We start from the raw sequence: 25,630 nt of genomic DNA, 5'->3' as shown, positions 1-25,630 counted from the left end.
ATAAGATCTTTGTCATATGACTGGATACAGGACTGAAATATAGACAAAACTGGGAAATCAGTAATATTTTTCTTCACACCTTATTCCCCTCCCCTCTCAGCAGTTCCTACATCCACTCTTTGACTCCTGTGGCACCACTTTGCCCTTCTTCAATAAGGACTCAGTTTTCTTAAATAATTTTTTCTTAATTTCTTAACTCATATTATTCTCAGTCAATATGGATTGTTAACTATGTGCTAAACAATAGGATCATATGAATAAAATTTTGTTGCTTTCCTCACAAAGTTCATACTCTAAAAATTACATTTAAAAGCAAGGAACTGTTAAACATCAAAAAAGTAAATATTTACTTGTCAGCTTTTAGGCACAATGGAAACATGTTGGGTAATACACAATGAAAAAGAGAATTCATCCACTGTCCTTTAACTGAGGAAAGAAAAAATCAACAAATTTATCTTTGTTCTGATTATCAAATTCATAGCAATAAAATTTTACATCTGAAGACTGGTAAAAATATTTTCTACACACAATTTTAATATATATATGTTATGCATGAAACTATCATATATGTATAGAATATATATTAAAATACTAACAATTACAATAAGTGGTAAAATTCTTGCTTTAAAAAAAAGTGCTGTTTTTCAGCCACAGCCTGAGTGTACTGCATGAATCTATTAGTCATTGTTGCTCCTCTACTGTGGACATCCTTTTGACACATGATGGTTTTATATATTTTAGAAGTAATTTTATTTCAAAAGATACATGAACTTGAAATATTGTTATGCCTAGTTAAATAAGAGTAAAAAAATAAGTAATGGGGGAAAGTAGGGACAGCTGTAATTGAATAACAATAAAAAATTTAAAAAAAGAAAAGTAAAAAACTTTTTTGAACATTTTGAATATTGTTGAAAATACTAATGGTAAACATGAAATTGTATTCCATATACCTGACTATAGTAAAAATTTCTACCTATTAAGTCATATAACCTCTATTCTTTTTTTTTCCTTTAGAGCACCAAGGGAAAAGGCCAGGCACTATATTAAACTTCTTTATGTATAAATGTTACTCCATTTGTATTTCAGAAATATATTCAAGATTTTAGCCTTTTGGACTTGCAATCTTCTATTTTAGAAACATTGTTATTAAAACTGAGGGACAAATAAGATTACAGGAAGGAAACTGCATGCAGGATTTTAACTATCTCCCCATGACCATAGGCATCTCAAGCCAAACCAGAAAAGAATTCTTTGAACTCATGTAAAGGCTCCATCTCTCTTCCCTTCTCTTGCCTCATTCAGCATTCATCTAAATATCACTGGGACACATTCATTTTTAGGGAAGACAAAGGAAAGACTGGTGAAATGCCCAATCATCAGTGTTTCTAAATAGCTTATTATAGGACTCAGGACACTGAAGTGCTGATCTTTTTGGCTTCCCACTTTCTACTTGATACTTGACCTTCAATGGTAGCACAATTCTGGCTCCTTTCCCAAAAGCACATAAGACTGCAAGGCATGTAGGCCTTAGCATCCTTGAGATAAAAATGGGCTCATAAACATACATCAAAGTTTCCTCCAAAGAAAATTAAAGCACATTTCTGGTATTATGTGGTTTCTGTGTCACATTCTGTCCACACCAAAAAGCTTAACATGTTCAACACTGATGATACTGGATAGGTAAGAAAACTAAGCTTCCATGTGCAAAATGATATTAATTTTTTACATACATGGATATTGACCCTTACATTGGTAAATATTATAAAACAATAAAAATAATGATTCAGGAAGTATACCAGTACATTTGGAGGATGTTACCCCAGATATTAGTAATGAGAACAGCAGGATGGAGAAAAGTAGCATGATATGACAGTCTTTCTGTAAAATATCTCAGTAGTGCCTTCAGTGAATTACCAGTAGTTTCATATCACTGGGTCATTGTAGGCCCATTAGTCCATCTTCCTGCTTTATTGAAATCTTTATTTCTTTATACAAATTTGAGTTACTATTTAGTGTTCTTTCATTTCACCCCGTAGGACTTCCTTTAGCATTTCTTGGGAGGCAGGTCTAGTGGTAGCAAATTCCCTCAGCTTTTCTCTATCTGGGAATATCTTTTTTTTTTTTTTTTAGGAATATCTTAACTTCTCCCTTTCTGAAAGACAATTTTGCCAGATACATGGTTCTTGGTTGACAGGTTTTTTTTCCTTTTAGCACATTGGAAATGTATTAATTATCTCACTGACTCTGTCCTCCAGAGTTCCTGATGAGAAACCAGCTTATAATCTTACTGAGAATCCTTTGTATGCAACAAATCACTTCTGTCTTGTCATTTTCAAGATTTTCTTTGTCTTTCAATAATTTAATTATAATCTGATTTAATGTAGACCTTCTTGAGTTCATCTTCATTCATTGAGCTTCTTAGATATTTATGTTCATGCCTTTGATCAAATTTGAGAAGTTTTCAGCCATTATTTCTTTAAATAGTCTCTCTGCCCTTTCTCTCATCTCCTTCTAGAACTCCAAAATCACATATGTTGGCCCCCTTGATGGAATTCCATAGATCCCTTAAGCTCATTATTCTTTAATTGTTTATTAAAGATTTATTCTTCAACCTTTTTGTCCTGTTCCTAATATTCCTTGGTAATCGTCATTGCCTAATTTTTAGTTCACTGATTATTTCTCTGCCTGCTCAAAGCTGCCTTTGAGTCCCTCTAGTGAAGCTGTTATTTCAGTTATTTTATTTTTAAGCTCCAAAATTTATTTTTAGCTTCTATGTATGTTTTTTTATCTCTTGGCATTCATATTTTGTCCATACATTGTCTTTTTTACTTTCTCCATATCTTCCTTTGGTTCTTTGCATATCTTTAAGGCAGTTTGTCTAGTAGATCTGCCTGTATGTCTTTTTCAGGGAAAGTGTTTGTTGATTTGTTTTTCCTTTAAATTGGGCCATACTTTTTTGTTTTGGGGGAGGTTAGATGTGCTACCATTACACCATGAGGTCACTTTTTCTTTCTTTCTTTTTTTTGAATGTCTTGTGATTTTGTTGCTTTGTTGTTGTTGAAAATTGGACATTAGAATCCAGTAATATGGTAACTCTGGAAAAGAGATTCTCCCCATTCCCAGATTTGCTGATTTTTGGTTGTTCTTATTTTTAGTTTTATTAATCATTTATTTATTGTAGACTGTCTCTGTGCCAATGATCAGCCTGGTGTGTAAACTTAAGTTCTTCTCATATCTTTCCTGAACTCTCACTTCTCCCTGGGCATACAAGGTCACTTTTCAATTTTCCCTTCATATGTATTTGCCTTTCAATGTTGTAGTCATTAATTTCTAGCTCCAAAAAGAGAAATGAGAAAAATAAAGGGGTGAGGTGATGATAGTAAAGACAAAAGGGTGCAGGCTCTTTAAATCCCCTGGAAGTCACTTTACCCAAGGGGCTTGTAGCAATGGTGAGAGATAATACAACAATGGATGCCTGTCTATTTGTCTGTACTTCTGTGGTCAAAGGCAAAATGCAGCAATCAAAGCACAGATCTCCTATATTTGGAGGGCAGGGACATTTTGTCTACCCTAGCTCCAAAAAGCTGTGTGCATACTGCTCCTAAAACATGTTCACAACTAGCTTAAAATAGAGAATGGATAGCTGCTACTGTGCAAGAGCTGAAATTGACCAAAATTAACTGCAACTTCCTGTCCAAGTCTTTCCCAGGAAGTTGCAAGCCTTCTGTAGAATCCAGAGTTCCAAAATAGTTACATCAGCCAGATTTTGCCAATGCAATTTTTGTCTAGGTGGGAAAACAGATTCCTGGTGTTTCCTACTCCACCATCTTCCAAGATTATAATAATTTTTAACTAAAAGAAAAGTGAGATCAGTTCTCTCATAGAAGTTATGAGTATGTATGCTAGGCCCTGGTATTCAGGAAGGATCAAGAGGTTGGGAAAGTGTCAATTCTTAGTGGTATACCAGATCAAGGCATTGTTTCTGCTATATTTGAGATAATTATCACTGGGTCAACCCTAACATTTTGCTGATTGCTTTAGAAATACCAGTCAAACTGAGCCCATCACACTGTGATGCCTATCCCTACCTTATCAGGCCCCTTAGGAAATGAAGATAGTTTATATATCATTCACATGTTACACCTGTCTTTGAAATGTCTCTTTTTAAATTACTTCATTCTCTCGGAAACTATCCTGTGAGGTTTGTTTTCATTTCCCCCTCTTATGTTTTCCACTTCTTTTTTTTTAATCTTACATTTATTTTATTTTCAGCATTCCACTTATTTCTGTCTAGCAGAATCTCTTTCAGCTTAGAAAACTTTTTTCAATATTTCTTACAGAGCTGGTCTACTGGAAGTAAGTTCTCAGAGTTTTCATCCGAGAATTTTAAACTTTTGTCTTCAATTTTATTAGGTATTTTCTCTGAGTAGAGAATTCACAGTTGACAGGCTTTTATTTGTTTGCTTATTTACTCTTTGCTTTTATCACTAAGAATGTCACTACTGTTTATAGATTGAATGATGTCTGAAAAGAAGTCTCTAATTCTCACCACTGTAACTCTGCATGTAACACGCTGTTTTGTTTATCAGCTTCTTTGTCTTAATTTTATTGAAGATGACATGTTAGCAACAACATGGATGGAACTGGAAAGCATTATGCTGAGTGAAATAGGCCAGGTGCTGAAAGACAAATACCATATGATCTCACCTTTAACAGGAAGCTAAACAACAAAACAAACAAGCAAGCAGAAAAAAAAACAAAGACACTGAAATAGAGAACAAGGGGACAGTGACCAGAGGGGAGAAGGAAGGGAAGTTAAGGGAAAAAGGGGGAGGGATTTGGAGGAACAAATAGGAAGGACACAGGGACGAGAACTAAGGGGGGTGGAAATGGGAGGGAGGTGGGGAGCAAGGGGCGGGGGAGGCTGGGATGGGAGAAATAGACAAAAAACTGTACTTGAAAAATAATTAAAGAAAATTAATTAAAATAAAAAAAGAACAAAGAAGAGGAAAATTATTTGAAAGAAATGATGGCTGAAAAATTTCTAGAACAATAATGACAGTATAAAAAAAAAACAAAGCAAAATCCACTTCTTTTATAGCCCTTATTTGTATCTCTCTACCAAACCCAGTTATGTGACAGAAACTTTCCACTACACTCCCCAAAGTCTTTTTACATAAACCAAGAAGGAAAAAAATAGATTTTGTAATTCAGCAGTTTTTTGCACTTGCAAGAAAATGCTACAGATTGAAATTCAGTACGAAAATAAAACCATGAATCTCAACCTATGTAAAGGTTGGCTTGGCTCTTTAAAAAAAAACTTTGCCACTTTGCCTCATGCCTACTAGATACTATAACTACCACCTGATTTTTTTTACACTTAAGTGTTTTATGTTATCCCTTTCTAGGTACAAAATTAGCTGGGCACAAATTAAACAATGTACCCACTGTGGCCAAGAGATACTCATTTCTAGTGGGATCTTATATTGAGTATCTGAATGAAAAGGAGCTTCTTACTGCCTGATGTACTCCATCAGCCTGAGAAAGAGATTATGTTTTGTTGCGTTTAGGTTACTAGTTTAACATATCCCAGTTGTTTGGTAAAAGGAAAGTTTCCATGTTTTACAAAGTTTATTCAGTACATGAGGGATATTATTTGTTTAAGCTACAAATTTTAGGGACAGTGGGCCACAATTACTTTCTGATGAGGTCTTGGTGTTTTTATTCTTATACTCAAAAGAGATGGACATTGTTTTAGTTAGTATCCTGAAATAGAAAATAAGATTCCTTTCTTTACATACTGATTAAAGAGAACCAAGTCAATAGCTATTAAATCCAAGGCTGTGCTGGCAGATAGATATTAGCTCTCAATCAAACTCTGACCAGTTTTTTTGGGTGGCTGTCTGGAATGCCATATTAAGAATGAATCAAAGATATTTATTAGGCTAGTGGAAGGAGTGCTTGAATGGAGTAGGCAAGTCTTCCTTGGAAAGGATCATAGGTTAGACTATATAGGTTAAGGCAAGAGGTTTTCAAACTTGTTTTTGCTTCTACCATGACAACATAAGTTTACCCTGTTGTTGTGGATAGAGATGCTGGTTGGTTGCAGAATGGTAGTACTACTAACTAACATTTACTTAGTATTTCCTACATTCCAGGTCTCATACTAAGTACCTCAAATCACACATCTCATTTAATGCTCAAAAGAATCCTTTGACATAGTTATGTGTTGACTTATAGCCAATTCTCTGAGCTCTAGTTGCAAGGCCAGCCCTCTCTCTTCTGTGAAGAAATGTCAGAGTGAGTATTATAGAGACGACCTTGAACATGTGAAATTTTACAAAAAGTAAATTTTTCTGAAGCTTTAATATTTTAACTAATGAGTGATGGCATGCCTCATAGTAATTACGATGCACGGGTTAGTTAACCCTCAAGTTTTGCACTCTAGTATTACACTTTGCCATTCTGGTTTTCCAGACTCTGAACAGAATGAAATGCAGATCCTACAGGTTAATGATACTGCATGGGGAGAGCATTATAAACTCTTTCAAGTCAATTCTTTTAATTTTGCAGATATAAAAACTAAGACCAGTGGTTTTCACTTACATTTGATTACTCTGTAACTTTTTCCCCATATACATTTCTAAGAATTATGGCAAAGTGGTTGAAAAAAAGTAAGGGTATTTATATTAAATTTTAAATAAGAATATATTTAGATCAACTTAATAGTACATTAAAAATTTTGATAAAAGGTGCAGTGGACTTCTAGCAGTAAAATTGGGTCTTCTATAAAGTATAGTCTACTGGAGGATAAACGTGGCACATGATAGATACTCTGTGTTTATTTTAATTTTATAAAGAAGAAACAAAGGAAGGGATGTGTGTGTGTGTGAGAGAGAGAAGAAGGAGGAGGAGGAGGAAGATGAGGGGTGGAGGGAAGAAGAGAACACTGAAGGAAATTTTCTAATTCAAAACAAATTAAAATCTCATTTACATTAAATAATCATTTTCTAAACATTTGCATCTTTGAGCTATCAATTCACTGTCTTGCAATCACACATCAAGCATTGCCTTAAGAGAGAAGTGCCCTTCCCTTTTTAAAAAGGAAATTATTTATTTTTTTAAATTAAAAGCAGAGTTTATTAAAATGATCCTTTACTCACAAAACAAGACTGCCTTCCATAGAGAGGGAGTGTGTTAAATATTGTATGTATAAAAGTCAGTTATTAAAAAATGGATATATACATGCTCCTAGTCAGTTGACCATTTTTGACCTTAATAGTGTTTATGTCTATTTATAACTATTCTCATATAATGAGAGGATGTATGGGGATTACAGAAATAGTTTTAAAATTAAGTAACTTACAGGGCAGGCTTGAACTAAGGATGAGAAAAAAGAAAACTATAAACATTCTGAGTTTTGAATGACTTTACTGTAGCATTTGAAATGCTGTACCTTGTCCTGGGTATAACACAGGGGTGAAGTAAATTTGTAGTTGTTCATAGAGAAAATAAGGCAGTAATTAATAAATAATAAGACAAGAATAAACTCTGGTTAGTGTACTCACAACTGTGAAACTACTTTTGCCCCAGCCTCTATGTTTTCATTTGCACTGTTGGTGAAGAGTTATTTAAATCACAGCTTTAGGCTTTGTGTGTGTGTGTGTGTTCATGTGTGTACATGAATACATATGAATATTCACTAAGAACATTAATAGCTTAAAACCAGAAAGCAAAGGTTTACTCACCCCACTCAAACTAGACATTTTCTAAAAAGGTAATAATTTAAATTAACATGGAAAATACACATGATAGTAATTGGTACAAAAGTGTGGCATAGTATAGAAATTTGTAGCAATGTCTGAAAAATATCCAATCTAATTTTTGAGCTACAGTCAGGAAGAACATATTATAAAATGAAAATCCATATCTCATTTTTTAACTTCTGAATCTACTTTGAAAGCATTTTTAATATACAGAATTAATATGTGCTATATATGTTTATCAAAATATTTTTGACAATTGATATATGAAAACTGAAGTCCTCAAAAGAAAAAGAACAAAGGAAAATAAAACATAAAATTTTGTCTCAAAATTCACTGTCCTTTACTTTTGCTGTGAAGGATAAAGTTCCTCTGTTAAATTGAACAATAAGAGCAACCTGTCCCATTACCTCCCCTGAAGCACACTCAACTTCCACCCAGACCGACCCAATATGTTTCTGGCTATGTTCAAAGATGAATTATCAGGTTCAAAAGAAAGAATCAAAGGCAAAGGTAGCTTGATACTGGAAACAAAAAAAAAAAAAAAACTTTAAACATCTTTGACTAATGGATTAGCCAGAGGTACAGAAGGTATTAACAGAAATAAAATTCACTACCTAGTTAGTTTTCAGATTGTCCCCAAACTGGCCATTATCATGATTACATGATTGAAAAAACTTGTTCAAGTATTAAATTAAAAAATAAAAATTCCTTTCCTCGGTCAAATTTACCAATGCTACAAAGATGTCCTATCCTTTGGCTTTGTTTTTCATTACAAGGTTAATAGAACTTATTAATAATAGGTGTATTTCAACATTTACCAAAATTCAAGCTAGAAGAAATATTTTATGTTCTCCAATGCAATCTTTTTTTTTTAATCTTTTTTTCTAGAGTCATTTATTGTTCAGGTTTTAAGTGGCAAAGTTGGGACAAAAATACAGATCCTCTGATTCCTACTAAACCCCAATTTTATTGGTTATTAGAAATAATCCACATTGATGCAAATGCCCATAGAACTTCACTCTGCAGAGCTAAAAGGAGATGGCAAAGTTTAAAGAACTTCTACCCATCATAGGCTGATGCCTCTGAGGCCCAAGGCAATTTATTTTACAAAGTCATCTTCCTCTGAAAGCTTCACCTTGCAAGTAATTTATGTCAATGAATAACATGTGATATCCGTTAGAGAGGAGACAACTTCTCATACCTCTCCATTTTAAGTCAGTTAAAATTAAGTTAGAAATTTCATGGAGAGGTTAAGCATTCAAGGTACAAAGACTTCAGTAATTATTGCCTTTACACTCCCTCCCAAGGATGTTACAAACTTCACATCGAGAACAAAATATAATGCTGAAGTTTTTAAACTTCAGAAATGAAATAAAACTTAGTTTATTTTAATCCCTATTACTAATGGAAAACAGTCTCAGATATAAAAGTGGAGAGTCATCACTTTGAAAAATGTGTACTCCTACATAATTATTTTTTATAACCATACACTTTGAAGAATCAAATGTTCATGTTGAATATGAGTTTATGATACTCCTTCAGCCAATAGATGTAAATTGAATACACACTGTGTGCCAGACACTGTGCTATATGAGAAGGTTTTGGGACTCAAAAAGTCACTGTGAGATGGGAGAGATAATAGCAAACCTATATGATAAGTGTTATCAAACAGATGTTCACCAGATTCTATGGGAATTCACAAGAGGAAGCTACTAATTTCCACCCCATCTCCCAAGCCGGTCAGAGAATACAGAAGGGAAATGTGGAAGGGCAGAGTGAAATGATACATGCTTTTAGTTTCTCTTAAACAAATAAACACAAACTATTACATTAGAGGGCAGCATAGGAATTTAGCAAGCAGGAAATCATCAATATAGGATTAAAAAGCAAAAGGAGACATTAGTGGATAGCCCATTTATGTGCATGCATAGCATTAAGTGACAGATTGATTGATGGAGAAAAGCAACACTGCCTGTTGGTTGGGCTGAAACCATTTCTAAGATAAAGACAGTGATGCCAGAAACCCCTTATTAATGAAGTTACTAGCACACAGGCTTGTTTTCCCCCTTCTCCTTGCATCACTAGGTTTTATTCATTGTTCAGCCCCTACCACCACCACCACTATCATTGTTGTCTCTGTTGGTACCTATTCATTTCCTTCACAGCACTTCCTGGCTCCTTCATTGTAATTTAGCTTCATGAGACTTGTTTTGCATCAAGCACTATACCTGTCATATGTCATCATGAATACATCTATTCATGAATTAATACAGAAGGAAGGGAGGATGGCGGTAAGAAAAGAGAAAGGAGGCCTAGAGTTTTAGGCTATCAATTCTGAGAGATCAATGCAACTATATATTTTTCACCTGTTAACATGTTGCTTCCTTAGATTACTAGTTGTCAGATATTTGTACTTCTAAAAAAAAGAACTTTCAAATACAGGGTGATGCAAAAGCAGGTTTACATGTGAAACACAGGGTTTATTCTGGTATTACTTTTTAATTATTATATTATTTTCCATTCAAACAACTATAAACCTAGTTTTGCCATACCCTCTACTGTTTATGGTAATAAAATAATGTATTAACATAAAACAAAAAAATTACAAATCAGCAACTGAACTAAAAAACTGATATAATTTAAATTATCAATATTAATGCAATCCATCATATATATTTAAAAATTAATTATCATTCATAGCATGAATTAGATACTGATTACTGTAGCACAGGGGTATGTGATGGTTTAATTTGCCTACCACTAATCTGTGTTCCAATAACTGAGAAACCTTTATTCAGACAGAACTATACGGAGATACCATTTGGCCTTCACTTTTAGGGAATGCAACATTTTCCAAAGTAAATGTATGTTTTTTTTAATCAAGTCAGTTAAGGAATACTATTCAGGCCTAACGTAATTATAAATAAAACACAACTATTGAACACATGAGATAGTCCTCAATTATATAATAGTTACATAGATTTTAAAATTTAATTTCTATGAATTCTTTTAAAATTCTGATAGAGATTTTACTAATTCCCATTTTAAGAAGCAGGTGCACATCCGGGATTGCAGCCTATTCTCTGGGTCCTGTGCTTACAGCAGAAGACCTAGCTTTGAAACTACCCAAAACATGAGCTGTGTTAATCTACCAATTCTCAACTTTTTAAGCATGGGAACCCCTATGTACAAATGTGCAGTCTTCTCTTGCCCTCAGCTTCCTCTTCTACAAAATGGTAGACTTGGAGCAGCTGATACCCAGGCTCCATTCTGTTTACAGTATGTGGGTTGATGTGCCACTAAAATGGTATTATGATGACATTTGACAGATAAGGTAGAAATACCTGAGACTTTTGACTAATCACCCGTCACCATAAGACTATACACAAAGATAGTAAAGCAAGCCCCCCAAAACTTTATTATTGGCTCAGGGCTTGGGCCAAAGCTCCTACATAGGTCTCAGATAACACAGGGCTGGACAAAAGCAGGTTTAACAGTTGTTCATGTGAAAAATAATACAATAATTAAAAAATAAGAATAGCAATATACCCCACTTCATGTTCTCACAACTGTAAACCTACTTTGGCCCAACCCTGTAATGTATTAGCAAAGGAAGATTCCTTTCCCTCTGCAAGGTGAGTGTAAATGGCCTTGAACAGCAGTGTCTTCCTTCCTTTATTTCTAGCCCACGGCCAAAATCCAAGTCCACTTGGATGAAAGCCTCATCCCAGCAACAGAGCTATAAGAATGGAGGTAAGAGGGAGAGGGAGAGAGGCAGCGAGAGACAGAGAGAAAAACAGACAAAGAGAGACAGAGAAGAGAATGCTGCAAAGCAAGAAAACTTCCATTGTCGCCTTCTTAGAGAGAGGCAAAAGAGAAGGGAACTAGTTGTTGGAAGATAGACTAGAGAAAAAGAATAAAAGCAAGACAGGGAAATACAAAAAGAAACTTGAAAAATCTTGCGAATTTGGGGAGTCAGCAGTTGTTCCTCCAGTGAGAGGTTAGGACTGTCTTTGATAGGTTGAGACAAGAAAAACTAAATATAAAGGATAAAGAAATAATTTGTACTTTTTCCTTCATGATAGTAGTCCCTAGGGAACTAAGGGGGGATCAGGGGAAGACTCTCTGGTCTGAGCATGCTCCATATTGACCTTTCTAACCCATTATGGTGAACCAGTACTGTGAACCCATGACAGTGAACCCTAACTCCCACAGCAGCCACTTAGAGAGCCCTCAAGCCTGACCCACCAAAGCAGAGCTTCCTTTTCTTGGGGTGGTGTAAGGAGAATGGAGGGGAAGCTGAACATCTTTCACCTATTCAATTTCATGAAATTATAAAACTCAATTTTATTTTTTACTGGAAATGCCCAAATCTATTTTTCAACATCATAGGCCCTTAGCCTTTTTGTCTTCTAAAGTCATAACCCTAAAATGGAAAAAGAGTTGAAAAGAACACTTTTACCCTGGATCCTTTCAGGTTCCTTTCTAGGACTTCAGTCACCGAAGATACATTCTAGATTTGTTTCCATAGAATCCACAAAAATGAGTAGCAGAAGGCAGGTTTGATAGGCCAGTGCCTGGCCTCCTCAGCTCCCTTTCCCATGTCCAAGAAGACCATTCCCAGTATATTTCCTGATTTGCCATTTCTATTTTATGTATTGTAATTTAGCAGACAATCACTTGTATCTTATGTCAGACACAGAATGCATCACATCTGCTTTGTCCTTGAATCCTTTTCATTATACGATTTTGTAAAGACAGCCAGAGATAAAACTCAGGTTTATATTAGATGGTGTTGATGGATTAGAGTGGTGTAATGTGAAACAAATAAAACTGGAGACCGCCTGCAAATGCCTACAGAGCCAACAGAGCTTCATTCCATGAACGGCTGCAAAACCTGAGTGTTAGGTGTAGGGCGATGGACTTCAGCGGGCTCTGCAGCTGACCTTAGATTCACAGTCTTTCAACATACCTCCAAAATAGCCAAGTTTTGTCTCCAGAAGGCCAACACCCCTCTCCTAGAACTTCTTAGTAAAAATTACGAGTTATTAACATAACTCCTAGGACCCTGAGGATGCCATTAAATTGTTGTTATTTCAAAAGGTATAGCATTCTTCAGCAAGGTTCTATGAAAACTATATTCCTACTTATTAAAGTGAGTATTCATTTCTTCTTTTATGCTCTATTTGATCATTATACATACTCAAAAACTTCTTAATTCTTAACCCCAGTTTGGATTTTGCCCACCTCCGCAGAACATTTTTTTGCCCTTCCCAGCTTTGTATTATTTCTATCACCATTCTGTCTGGTTGTGTCGATTGTTAGCCTCAGCACATATATGTGTTACATCTACTAGCTTTCATCTTCCTGTAAAGCCACAGAAGACTGAGGGATTATTTTTTAAAATGTATCTTAATTTTTTATTAGTTGTAACTATCTGTAATTGCCACATTAATTAAAAATTAAAGAATGGCTTGAGTTAATTATATTAAAAAATAAGAAAGCTTACCACTATATTGGTTTATAATATTGCAGAAAACTGCTAATATAATTTACAAGAGGAAATCTGAAAATCTCAGACATCAACACAGAAAAGTACCAAAAGTGTGGAATTCCATGTAATAAAGGACTGACCCAACTCCTGGATCCCAATCTGGACAGAAGAGGGGAAAAAGCTTGAAAACAAAAATATAATTTCTCTTGAAGTAGCTGATCACAGAAATGAATTTGAGAAGGCAAATACTTTTTCTAAAAATTATTATTCCTATGATCAAAACAAATTTTGTGATTCAAATATCATAATTAAAATATGACAACTTTCAACTCAGACTATTACCTGAGATTCATAAATATTTTTAGGGGGTATTTTTCCCTGATAATACTGAGATGTGTTACAAGAATTGGAAAATTATTATCCAATATTTAAATAGACCCCATTATAAAGGTTTTTGATAGTGACACAAAGAATGTCACAGTCTTTACTTTGAAAAATGAATTCATTGATAGAATTTCAAGGAGTAAGCAAGTCTGACGAATGAGTTATGCAAGTTTTTTAGAAATCCAGCCAAGTTTTCTATGCCTTGTATCTCATTGTTTTGGAAGGAAAGGACTTCAGAGGGAGTAAGCTCATCTGTATCTTTAGAATATTCTCAAGCATTTCTAAAAGTTAAAAAGTGAAACATTTCATATAAACACTACATTTTTTATTACAAGTCATGTGAAATGGCAACACTTGAAAAAGGATGTTTTGAAAACTGAGGACTTTAGATAAGCAATTATGTCACTGCCTATGACAATGGCTAAAACAGTCTACGCTAAAGATTTTTGCTTAAATATTCAAAATGCAGACTAACATAAACCACTTAGAACATTTATGACATCTTTGTGTAGTTTGAAGATGGAATTACTCTTTTCCCACAAGATACTCTAAAAATAAATTACCTATTTCTAAAATATCTGTGGATATCACAATGCATATTTTACAGGCAAATGTAATGATTTAGGAAATAAAAGTATTAGCTCACTGGAATAATCATGAGACTTTAATTTTTAAAAAGCAGGAGTGTTTATGGGGGCTAAGCAAAACTTCTAGAAACCTGGAATAGAGAAGCAACTATAAAACGACTGGTTTCTATTTTTCATTTCACAGAGGGAACACAGAAGTTACTAATACAAGGTGACATTAACTTATTAATGCAAGAATAAAGTCATGACCCAGGAGAGCCCTTGGCTCTTGTACTACCATGTCTATTATAAAAAAACGAAAATTAACAGAATGTAGAAATCTCCTTTAAAATCAAGAGCAAATATATATATTAAGACTGCACATTAAAAAGAAGATTCGGAATTGATAAAGGAATTTGGCAGCACAAAGCTGTCTGAAAATGTACTAGCATCTTAACTGCTGATGTTTCCCACCTTCTTTAGAAGAGGTTATGAAAGTTAAGTAATGCAGTTAAGTTGGGGTTATGTCAGTTTATTCAAATAATCAGTGTATACTGCAAGTTGGCCAGGGCTATAGTACATTTAACCCAGAACTAGACCACTAAGGTCATATCTACAGATTTAGTTCTTTATTGTAGTCATCTATGTTCTAATTTCTTAAGATTGGCCACAGTAAAAGTTATGCACCTATTTCTCCAAGCTATTTTCTTTTAATTTTAGTGAGGAATTATGTATCATTTATTTGTGATCCCATACCTAGAAAAAATATATTTATGTAGAAATCCAGGTTCACAAAGATGAACTCAGGATTCTGCTAATAAATGAAATTGATTCTGCTAACCTCTTCTAATGACTACAACACAAACAGGAACAATGAGTTAGAAGAAAAAATTATCATAAATTAGAATCTATGTAGTCCTTATTATGATCTATCTTTAGCACTTTAGTATTTTAAGATATTAAAAGTCACACTTGTGTATATGTAGACATACCTTGCTCTAAAATGGAACAGAATATGTCCCGAGTTAATAATCATAAGAAAACAGACACAAGAAGGACTTTGATGATCTCTAGAATTATTAATGAGAATGTTGGTCACATTTATCTGGGAGAAAGACATATGTAAATTTGTAATAGCTGAAAAAATATAAATGTATACATTTTTGTAATAGGGTGTTAAATAAGAATTATCCTATTGTCCCAGACTGATTTCTGGAACATGAAACCAGATACAGAGATATGCTACGTGCCTTACTGTGCAAAAGAGGCAATAGAATAGAATCCAACCCAATCAAATACTACCACTGTGGCCAGCACCACTACCTGTCTTCTCCTCCCTGCCTAGTAAAAGAAGTCTTGCAGGAAATCCCTGATTCTTTCAAGTCAGAGGAGAAGAAACACTAGCAACTGGGGGCTGCTCACTCCTCCACGTTTCATTGCTCGGGCTACTCTATACCTATCCCCGAGTAGTGAATGAAAGAACCGGAGAAAGATGCTGGGTAGAGAAAATTCTTTGGCAAGTGTGAAGGAGGCTGCAATACCATGTTTTTCATGGCAACCAGGTGTGAATTTCCAGGAGTTTGAGTTAAAGCAGGGAAAGTAGGTCTCTGGGTAATGAGATCCCAGCAAGTGCTGTGGGTGTACTGCCCATCCTGACAGCTGAAGGGAGGAAAAGCATCCACAGAAAAACATTTACACCAATGTTCAAAGCAGTGTTGTTTATAATAGTCCAAAAGTGGAAATAAAGCAAATGTGTATTAACTGAAGAATGAATAAACAAAGTGTGGCCTATTGATACAGTAGAATACTATTCCACCATATAAAGAAATGGAGTGCTAATTCATCCTAGAACTTGGCTGACCCTTGAAGCCATTATGCTAAGGCAAAGAAGCCAAAATTCAGAAAGTGGGAATAACTCATGCATCTTGGGTTGGATCCTTGTACATAAAATGTGATCAAATGGTTTTTTAAATTATAATTTATATAGTTTACATGATAAATTATCACTAAATGAATGAACATATGTAAATAGTGCTAGAAAAACAGAGAGCATCTGGATTTAGAAAGGATAAAGCTAATGAAGACAAGACAGAAAAATCAAGTGCCCAAAAGAAACCTAAAAGAGTAAGTGGCAAATGGCTACAAAATATTTCATACAAAAATGTTCAAATTGCATTTTCACTCATTCTAATTTTTTCCCAAAATTCTCTTCACTACTTGGGATCATAGAAATATGCCTAAGTTTATGCTAATAAGATAGGGATATCCCATCTATGCCCTGTTTGGTTCTGTATACTGAACTGCATCACAAACACAAAAACCTTCAGTCAGTATGAGTAAATGTTAGAAGCAGAACTCAAAAGCCTCCACTACAAAATTTCTCTCTGCAAACTGATGTTGAAGAATAGGTATGTGAGATACATGTACTTTTTAGGTACACACTGTTCAAGAGACAAGAAAAAGGACTGCCTCTCTCTGGGTGGTCCAATTTTGCAAAAGGGAATCCTTCAAGTCTTCTTAGCTGTCATCAAAATCATTTTGATAAGCTCTGATGCAGCCCAAAAAGTAATTTAAGCAAAAATAAAGATACACTACAAAGGTGAGCGTTGTTATTTTTAAGACTCTTTCCATGAGTTCTATGCTTTGGCAACATAGCTCACAAGTGAAAACAAGTTCTTTTCTCCTCCAGCATTGGCATTGCTTATATGAGCTGGTCATCTATTATTCCTTTCGTTATTCAAGTAATAAGGTACATATTACAGATGCTGACTTCTAAACTGCTGTGTCAGGGTGCTCTATGGTCAAAGATGCTAAAAATGATGGTGATGTGGATAATAGTAACAATGATATTTAATATTTATTGAGTGTTTAATATGTGGCTAGGTACTGTGTAAGTCTTCTGGACACACAATTTCCTGTTTGCTAACAATTACTCTGTCAGATAAGTATTATTATTATTTACATCCTATAGATAAGTAATTTACCCAAGTATGGAACAAGTAACTAAACCAAGGCCTATAACTCGTGATGCAGTTGTGAAATAACAGAAAATGGAAATATTGGTCTCTGCCCCTGGTTGCTGCCCCTGGTTGCTTTAGGTTGCTCCTAAAGCCCTTGTGAATACCTAAGTGATGACAGCAATAGGAACATCTTTTGCTCTAATATTTGGGCTCTGCCCCTGGTTCCCGACACAGGAATCCTTGTAATTTCATGGTTGATAGCAATGACTTTTGTTCTGTGAAAGCTGTTCTTGGTGGCCTCCTGAATGGCTCCTGCATGAGGGCTGCTCCCTAGGTAGACCAAACAGTGATTTAGAAGCTTGGAATTTTCAGTCCTACTCCCCAACCCTCCAGAGAGGAGATAAAGTTAATAATTGATCAGGTCTGCATGGTGAAGCCTCCACAAAAATCCCAAAAGTACAGAGTTTGGAGAGCTTCCAGGTGGGTGAACACAGTCCTAGATGGGGAGGGTGGCCCACCCAACTGCACAGGGGAGAAGCTCCTGTGCTCAGGACCCTCTTAGACCTCGCCCTGTCTGTCTCTTTATCAAGCTGTTCATCTGTATACCCCTTTTCTATCCTTTAATAAGCTGGCAAATGATTTTAAGTGTTTCTCTGAGTTTTGTGAGCTGCTTTAGTGAGTTACTCAAATTCAAGAAGAGGGGGAGAATTATGGGAACCTCTGACATGTAATCAAGTGAGACAGAAGTTAGTTCTAAGTAACCTGAGGACCTACTGCTTGCAGTTGGCATATGAAGTGGTGGCAAAGCAGGACATCCAGATGGTGTCTCAGATAATTGCTCAGTGTGCAGAACCTGCCTACCTGCCACACACACACACATTTGGTGACCAGAAGTGTCAGAAGTGAAGAGTTCTATGTGAGCAGTAAAGGAGACATGCAGGTGGAACACTGGGCGTTCTTACACAGTCTACACTGAAGGCAGGCAGGTGGGACACTGGGCGTTCTTACGCAGTCTACACTGAACGCAGGCAGGTGGGACACTGGGCGTTCTTACGCAGTCTACACTGAACGCAGGCAGGTGGGACACTGGGCGTTCTTACGCAGTCTACACTGAACGCAGGCAGGTGGGACACTGGGCGTTCTTACGCAGTCTACACTGAACGCAGGCAGGTGGGACACTGGGCGTTCTTACGCAGTCTACACTGAACGCAGGCAGGTGGACCACTGGGCGTTCTTACGCAGTCTACACTGAACGCAGGCAACCTGACTCCAGAGTCTGTACATAAAACAAAGGAGCTCAGCTGCTCTCCAGGCAAATGCCCAAACTGGATAGTCAACTCTAGAGAAAATTATGACTGAAATTTCCTCTCACACTGTGATCCCTCTAGCCATCCCACCTCATCCATCAGTCCCTGCCTTTTCCCACAACATCCTCTGCTGCTCTTCATTACAGGTGCCCTCTCCAGCTGGAGCAGACGTTCTCAGTCCTTCCTCCTACAGTCAAAGTGACCTGACTGGTATCCCCACAACGTTGCTTAGGTCATAATAGGTGATAGAAGTGTCTGTCTGTAGTACAGTTGCTTTTCAATCATATTCCCAGAGATTACATGATAATACAAAATAGGCAGTTCGTTATAGGAAAATCAGACAGAGTTGCAGGATTATCAATGCCCACCTGACCAAAAAGGATCTGACAGGATTAGATCCTTTTTGGACAGATGGGCATTTTAGATTCCTTCACAGCGAGCTATACATAGAGAGAGCCCTATATTAACTGTTTAGCAATAAGTCAAGGGAAAAAGACACATAAAAGCAGGGAAATGTAAAATCTCAAGGATTTTATAATCCTTAACACTGTTTACTGGAATCGTAACATAGTTTCTACATTTTCCAAATTCATCTCTTATCACTGCTTGTCTTATTTCCTAGGTGCTGAAATACCTGACCTGTATCAGTTCTCCACAATCCACAAAACAGCCATGGCCTACATCTGTTAGTCTACCACATAGGCCCCTCAATAACTTGAGATAAAGCTATACCCTTCTTCATTTCTCTGGTTTCATACACAGGGTCCAGCACAAGTAATAGCCCTTTGTACTGCAAAATCATAAGCATGTAATTCTATAACATGGCAATATGACATGCAAGCACACCATATGGCATTTCAGACGAAATGTTCAAATTAACACTATGAATTATTACATCCTTATTATTACCCTACCTACCTCACTGAAGCGGGCATTACTCCTGTCAGATCCTGTATATTTTTTTTAAAAACTCTCCCTAAACCTTAAATTAGTTACAGGTGCCCTTTCTATGGCACCATGGCTCCCATGGTTCCTTATGTTTTCCTTGTTAAAATACTCATTATATCATACAGTAACTGCAATTATCTATAACATCCTTTGGAATACAACACCATTTTCATAAATGTTTAGAATTGCTTGATCACCTCTCTCGAGGGCTGCTATAACTATTTTTCTTTCTTGTGGGGGATTATTTGCTTTATTTCTATTGTATTATACACATTCCTTATATATTTTGGATATTAATCCCTTATGAGATATATTGTTTGCAAATGTTTACTCTCATCCTGTAGGTTGCCTTTGCAATTTATTGTTTGCTGTGCAGAAGCTCTTTAGTTTAATATAGTTCTATCCTTTTAGTTTAGTTTTTAAAAGTTTTTATTTAGTTTATTGGGGTGACACTGGTTAATAAAATTATATAGTTTTCAGGTGTACAATTCCATAATATATCATCTGTATATTGTACTGTGTGCTCACCACCCAAACTCAAGTCTCCTTCTGTCTTCATTAATTCTGTCTTTACCCTTTTCCACCTCCCCCATCCTTGTCTCTTCGGTAATCACCATACTGCTGTCTGCATCGATGAGGTTTTGGTTTTGTTTTGTTTTGTTTTGTTTGCCAAGTCGCCCACCTTTTCCACCCAGTCCCCCAGCCTCCCTCCCCTCTAACAGCTGTCCACCTACTGACTTTTTTTTTATACCCATGTTCTCCTCTAACCCCAGACAAAGCTAGGCTATGTGTCCAGCCTCCTTTGTAGTCAGATATGATCATGTGACTCAGTTGTGTCCAATAGAATGTGAACAGAAGTGATAAGTGCTACTATCATATCTGGTCCTTCTAAACTTTCTGTGTAATACTTTGTTTTTTACCCCTCCTTCTAGATCTGGGAAGAAATTGACCCTATGGTGAATTTGGAAGCCAAAAGTTGAAATTGCAAAATCACTGGCAGCCTAAGTTTCTAAATAGTTGTTTAAAGCAGACATGCTTCACTTACTAGAATCACTTTGGTCTTTCACTTGAGAAAGAAATAAGCTTCTTCGATACCCTTAGTGTGGAGGAAGGCAGTGTGTTATGGTATTGGTATGCACATTAGAAACCTATAAATATATGTTGAATAAAAAATAATCAAGTAGGTGAATGAATAGTATAAATATCTTAAGAAATACTTTTTCTCATGTCAATAGGATAAAAATAGCTAACATTTACTTTATGCTCACTATGTGCTACTGCTTTCTAAGATCCTTTACATAAACTATTTTATTTAATACTCTTAACAATGTTATTATTATCTCATTGTAAAGATTAGTAAATTAAAACTTAAATCAGTTTACTCACTACCCAATGCATTATGATCATTAAGCAAATGAATTAAAATTAAACTCAAACAATTTGACTCAAAAGCCCATGTTTTGACCACTCTAAAATAAATAAATGCCTTGCCTAAATTATTTCTGCAAGCAATAAAAGACTTTTGAGCTAATAGCAGAATAAAATATATTTTATGTTAATAATACTCTCTCTCGACAGAATCATATATAGGAAAGAGTTAAAAGTTCCTAAAAATTTATAATAACACAGAACACCATTTTGTGTATCATTTTAAATACCCAGAAACTTAGATGCTACATAGAAAGTCAGCCTTAGATTTGAGGATAAAACCCAAGTTTCAAGGTATCTAGTATTATTTTAAACACATAAATTAGGTTTTGGCTTCTTCTGTCTCATACATTTTAAAAGAGAACAGTGGTTTCCTTAGACATTTCTGGATTTAATTAACTCACCAGTTTCATTGAATATGTAGAATTAGAGCTTATTTTCAAATCAGTAATCAATTCCTGCACATTTAAAGGTCAGCCCTCAGGTTATAATTCACTCAAAATCACTTTGTTCTCTAAATTAGGAAAATCTGTTTTGACCTAATATTGTCATCTTCATCATGTCCAGAAAAAAGCTTCCCCACATGATTGCATCAATATCTGTTGTAGAAGACCTAGCCTACATTAATTGGATTGGTGCTTATTTGGATTTTAGTAATTTTAACAGGAGGCTCAGACTGGCTTCTAAAAATCATTGCTTTCCAGTGCCAAATTCCAGTACCAAGTGTATGCAGAGACATTCACTAGTATGAGACTTAGCTATTATGTAGGTAATACTATACTTCATGATAGAAGTAAAACAGATGGTTCAAAAAAGGCATTAGAAATGTATCACTGGGTGCATTTAACAAAATATACACACACTTTAGAATAACCATAATCATCAGACTCTGGCTCTGACTCAGCTGATTCCCCCATGTTACAATGTTTATAAATAAGGACTCAGTCATTTGTCATGATTATTAATTTAAAAAATAGCCAAACTTATATTGTCACAAATTCAGTTTTAAATCTGTTTTTAAAACTTTTAAAATAGCTATCCAAAACCTAAGGAATGTGCAAAGTAGATGGGAGATCTTTTAATAGGTTCTTTCATATAATTTTTAACTTGTTTTTCCAAATATAAATAGGATTTTATTTTAGAGATTAGAAAAACAGAAATATATTTCCTAAAGCTGGAAAAATACAATAGATAAATTCTTACTGTAGTGGCCTATGAGTGACAGAAATTGTAAATGTATTAATGTATGTTCGAAAATTGGCTACATACATCACTTTGTTGTTTTCCATAAATAACCAAAATCAAGTTTATTTTTAAAATTTGTTATGAGGAAAATCTGTCCCAGTGTATGTGCAGACACTGTAGAAAATGGCTTCTGGTGAGCATTTTGGCCCTGCAGAACTGAAGGGTTCTCTATTTTTTAAACAATAGAACCTTAAAAATTTTAGTTTGATTTATCCTAAATATAAAATAGTTTTAATTTGAGATGCCTTTTAAAAATGACTTTTTAAGTATATTTTATTGATTATGCTATTACAGTTGTCCCCCTTTTTTGAAACACCTTTAAAACATTGCTGGGGGCAGCCAGCTAAGGTCTGGAAGTCTTGTTTGCAAATGAGGTACTCCCTCCTGAGAGAGAAGAACCTCCAGTCACCTCCGACTTTTGCTCAAAAAGAAGCTATTGGAAAAGTGGTATATTTGAAAAGCAAGTTGAAAAATACCATTAAACACCAATATTAGGTTCAAATAATTAAGTACACAATGCACTAAAACAGGTAAATTAGGTTCTAGTAGAGATAAAATGTTATCGTATGGGTGGAAGAAAAACCTAAGTGATAAAATTGTTTTAATTAGCATTGTTCTACAATGTACTAGGTGTTATGGACTGAACTGTGCCTCCCTATTCCAATTCACCTGGAACCCGAACACTAAAATCCTTTCAGAAGCAAAGGGAGACAGGCTCTGAAGCCCCTGACTGTAAATGATCACATTTCATAATCTTCCCATTAAAACTTGCCCCACTGGCAACTCCACATACCTGTTCTCCCTAACTTCTTAAAACCTTCTGATTGTGAGCCATTGGAGATTTCAAGTTTTGAGCAATAACTTCTCGTTCTGCCTGTGTGTGTGGCAGTAAAGCAATTCTCGTCTCTCTACCACAGTGCTAGGTGTTCAGTGTTTGGTGCTGTTGTGCACCAGGAGGGACAAACTCTCTGTTCAGCTAACATTCAGAAACTTTTTAAAAAAGGAATGATGGTAGGTTATGTTTGGTGCATATAAGAATTAGTTGTTTTTTGTCAATACAACTCTATTTTGTTAATTTCAGTTGTGTAAGTCTCCAAATACTAGTAACATAGTAATACAAAAATATAACATCTTAGAAATACTATACAAAGTAATTTCCATTTTAAGGCAGATTTCCTTCTGCATTAATCAGAAGTCTTTGCATTTTCTGATTTATATTCTCAAATGTTTATAAAAAGTAACTATACTGCACTAAATACTATCTGTGACTATGTAGACCTGAGAAAGCGCACAGAGCAGCACAGCCAAAGCAATATGATAGAAGAGTTCAGGGCAGAGTTCCTGAAACTGGAACTCAGAAACTTGCAAACCCTCACAATTTGGAAACATTGAACTCCGGTTTGATCTATTACATCCTATCTTCATTACTAGAAGGTACTTTGAGCTCAGCAAGAACATTGATTGGGTCTGCTTTCAATTCTCCACTCACTCAGCTTCTGCATCCTCTGTCCTGCTCCCCTAACTTCTTGTTTAGGTCCTGGATCAGACCTAATTAATCATTTAATTCATACCCATTCTGGTTAACAACCCAGTCCATGATACATAGAATCTTATTCATACTTTTATTGCAACATGTCCCTCCATGTCTCCATATTGGATGCCCCCCGGATCTGTTTTTTCACGTTAATCTGATCACATTTTTCTGAGTTGGCAAAATGATTATATGTTCCAGATAATACGTTCATGTGAGTAATATATGGTATTAAACAAGGTGCAATGAAAAAAAACCCTAGAATATGAGATGAGAAACGAAAGATTACTACTTTGCCTCTGATCTCTATAGATCTTGGTCACGTCACTTTCTATCTTTAAGCCACAATTTCTTCATCTGCAATGACAATCCCGTATTCTCTACTGGTTTGCTATGATAAATGCAATAGCAGGTGTGGAAATGCAGTAGAACTATGATGATAGCAATAGGGACATCCTCATTAATTCTTTATGAGGTCTTTGGCTGAGGCCATAGAAACTTGGATTTTCCTAGAAGCAAAACTATCTAACTTTGGATCATCTGCACTGCACCTAAACCTTAGTTTCCACATACATAAATGGGGATGATCCTACCTCACAGAATTATTTTAAGCATTGCACAGACAATACAAATAATTCTTAGTCTTCTGTTTACTTGGCTCTAGTAGATTATCGAAACATAGCAGAAATTTCAAAGAATGACTAGGGTTTGTAGCATGTATTGTCACTACTATTTTTATCTAATTCAATTAGATGACTATAAACTGTGAAATTATAATGTCTTAGGAATTTAAAATACTAAAGTGGAGCTCTGATCCAAATTCCTATTTAAGTTATTACCTGTAACACAAGGCAAGTAGCCTCAAGAACATACTGTTAGGAATATTTATGCAAACTAGTCTAGTGAGCTTCTTCTCATACACACACATACACACACATCTCCCATAGATGTAGAGGAAGGAAAAACCAGAGATGATACCTTAGTTCACATCTCCTTTCATCAATTGTTGAGCAAGGATCAGAGCTAAGAAAGCTTGTCATAGCTACAATAAGAGATTTTTCTTCTTTCTCATTTCAGCCTAGAGATTTGTGGCTGAGAAAATGACTAAGTATATAAGCAAATAAAACACTGCTTAGGAACCACAAAGAAACATAGAGACTCTTCCCAGAGTATATCATGTATGCTGGTTGGAAGCATCGGCATAATTCACTTTAGCTCCACATTTATATGTCATGAATTCAGATGGAGAAAAGCACCCCAGAGAATTGATAATGAAGGTATCCCAGACATTACTGAGAGCTGCGTTTACAGTCTTTCTGATCTGTGCTTCCAACTTATTTTTGAGAAAAGGAAAAATGTTCAGCTATAAGATATATGTTCTAGCATATGTCCATTAACATTTATTTTCTCATGAAATAAGTTTGTCTGAGGGACCTAGAAAATCAGACGTTATGTTCCAGCTTAGTAGAAATCAAAATTAATATGAGACAAATATAGCTTGCCTCCTGGCTTCAATTTGCCATGTCATCATCTTGAACAAAGATAAACAATGAGAAAAAGTGTGAAAGATGCCAGTGAACTGAAAAACATCAGTGAGCTTGGGCTGGACTCAGTCTCCATCGGGCTCAAGCAAACCCCTTTCCTTAGACCGCCTGGGCCCACAGTGCTTTTCATTTCTTTACTTACCAAGGGCTTGGTTTCATCTTCATCTTTGAAATAATAGAGCTGGTCTCCCTTGAGTACGAACCAGCGGGTATGCCAAGTCTTGACAAAGCCTCCTTGCTTTCTCAGCCACCCACTCTTCATGGCATTATTCCGCCCCTGGTCTTGTTGGGGGTTCTCTGTGGACTCATTGTTCTCCTCCATTATCAAGCTGATGGGCTTTCCTATTCAGCAAACAAACAAACAAACAAATAAAGGAAAGAATAAGGTGCTGTAAGATATTCAATTCCCTTTTAAATTACCCCTTTCCCTTAAAAAATACAGAATGAAGAGTGAAAA

At 35.5% G+C, this 25,630-nt stretch overlaps 1 protein-coding gene across 1 annotated transcript in view; it reads right to left on the bottom strand.

Annotated features, from left to right (window-relative positions):
- Positions 1–25,630, bottom strand: part of ARHGAP24 (Rho GTPase activating protein 24) — a 513,936-nt gene that overhangs the window by 399,278 nt on the left and 89,028 nt on the right. Inside the window, exon 2 of the mRNA XM_053666367.1 lies at positions 25,316–25,515. Within this exon, the coding sequence (XP_053522342.1) occupies positions 25,316–25,495 (180 nt within the window). The 5' untranslated portion in view covers positions 25,496–25,515. The remainder of the gene's footprint in view (positions 1–25,315; positions 25,516–25,630) is intronic.

This window comes from Artibeus jamaicensis, unplaced genomic scaffold, assembly GCF_021234435.1.
Source record: "Artibeus jamaicensis isolate MK-2021 breed Jamaican fruit bat unplaced genomic scaffold, CSHL_Jam_final contig_452, whole genome shotgun sequence".
NCBI classification, from domain to species: Eukaryota; Metazoa; Chordata; class Mammalia; order Chiroptera; family Phyllostomidae; genus Artibeus; species Artibeus jamaicensis.
This window is presented reverse-complemented; position numbering and strand designations above follow the sequence as displayed.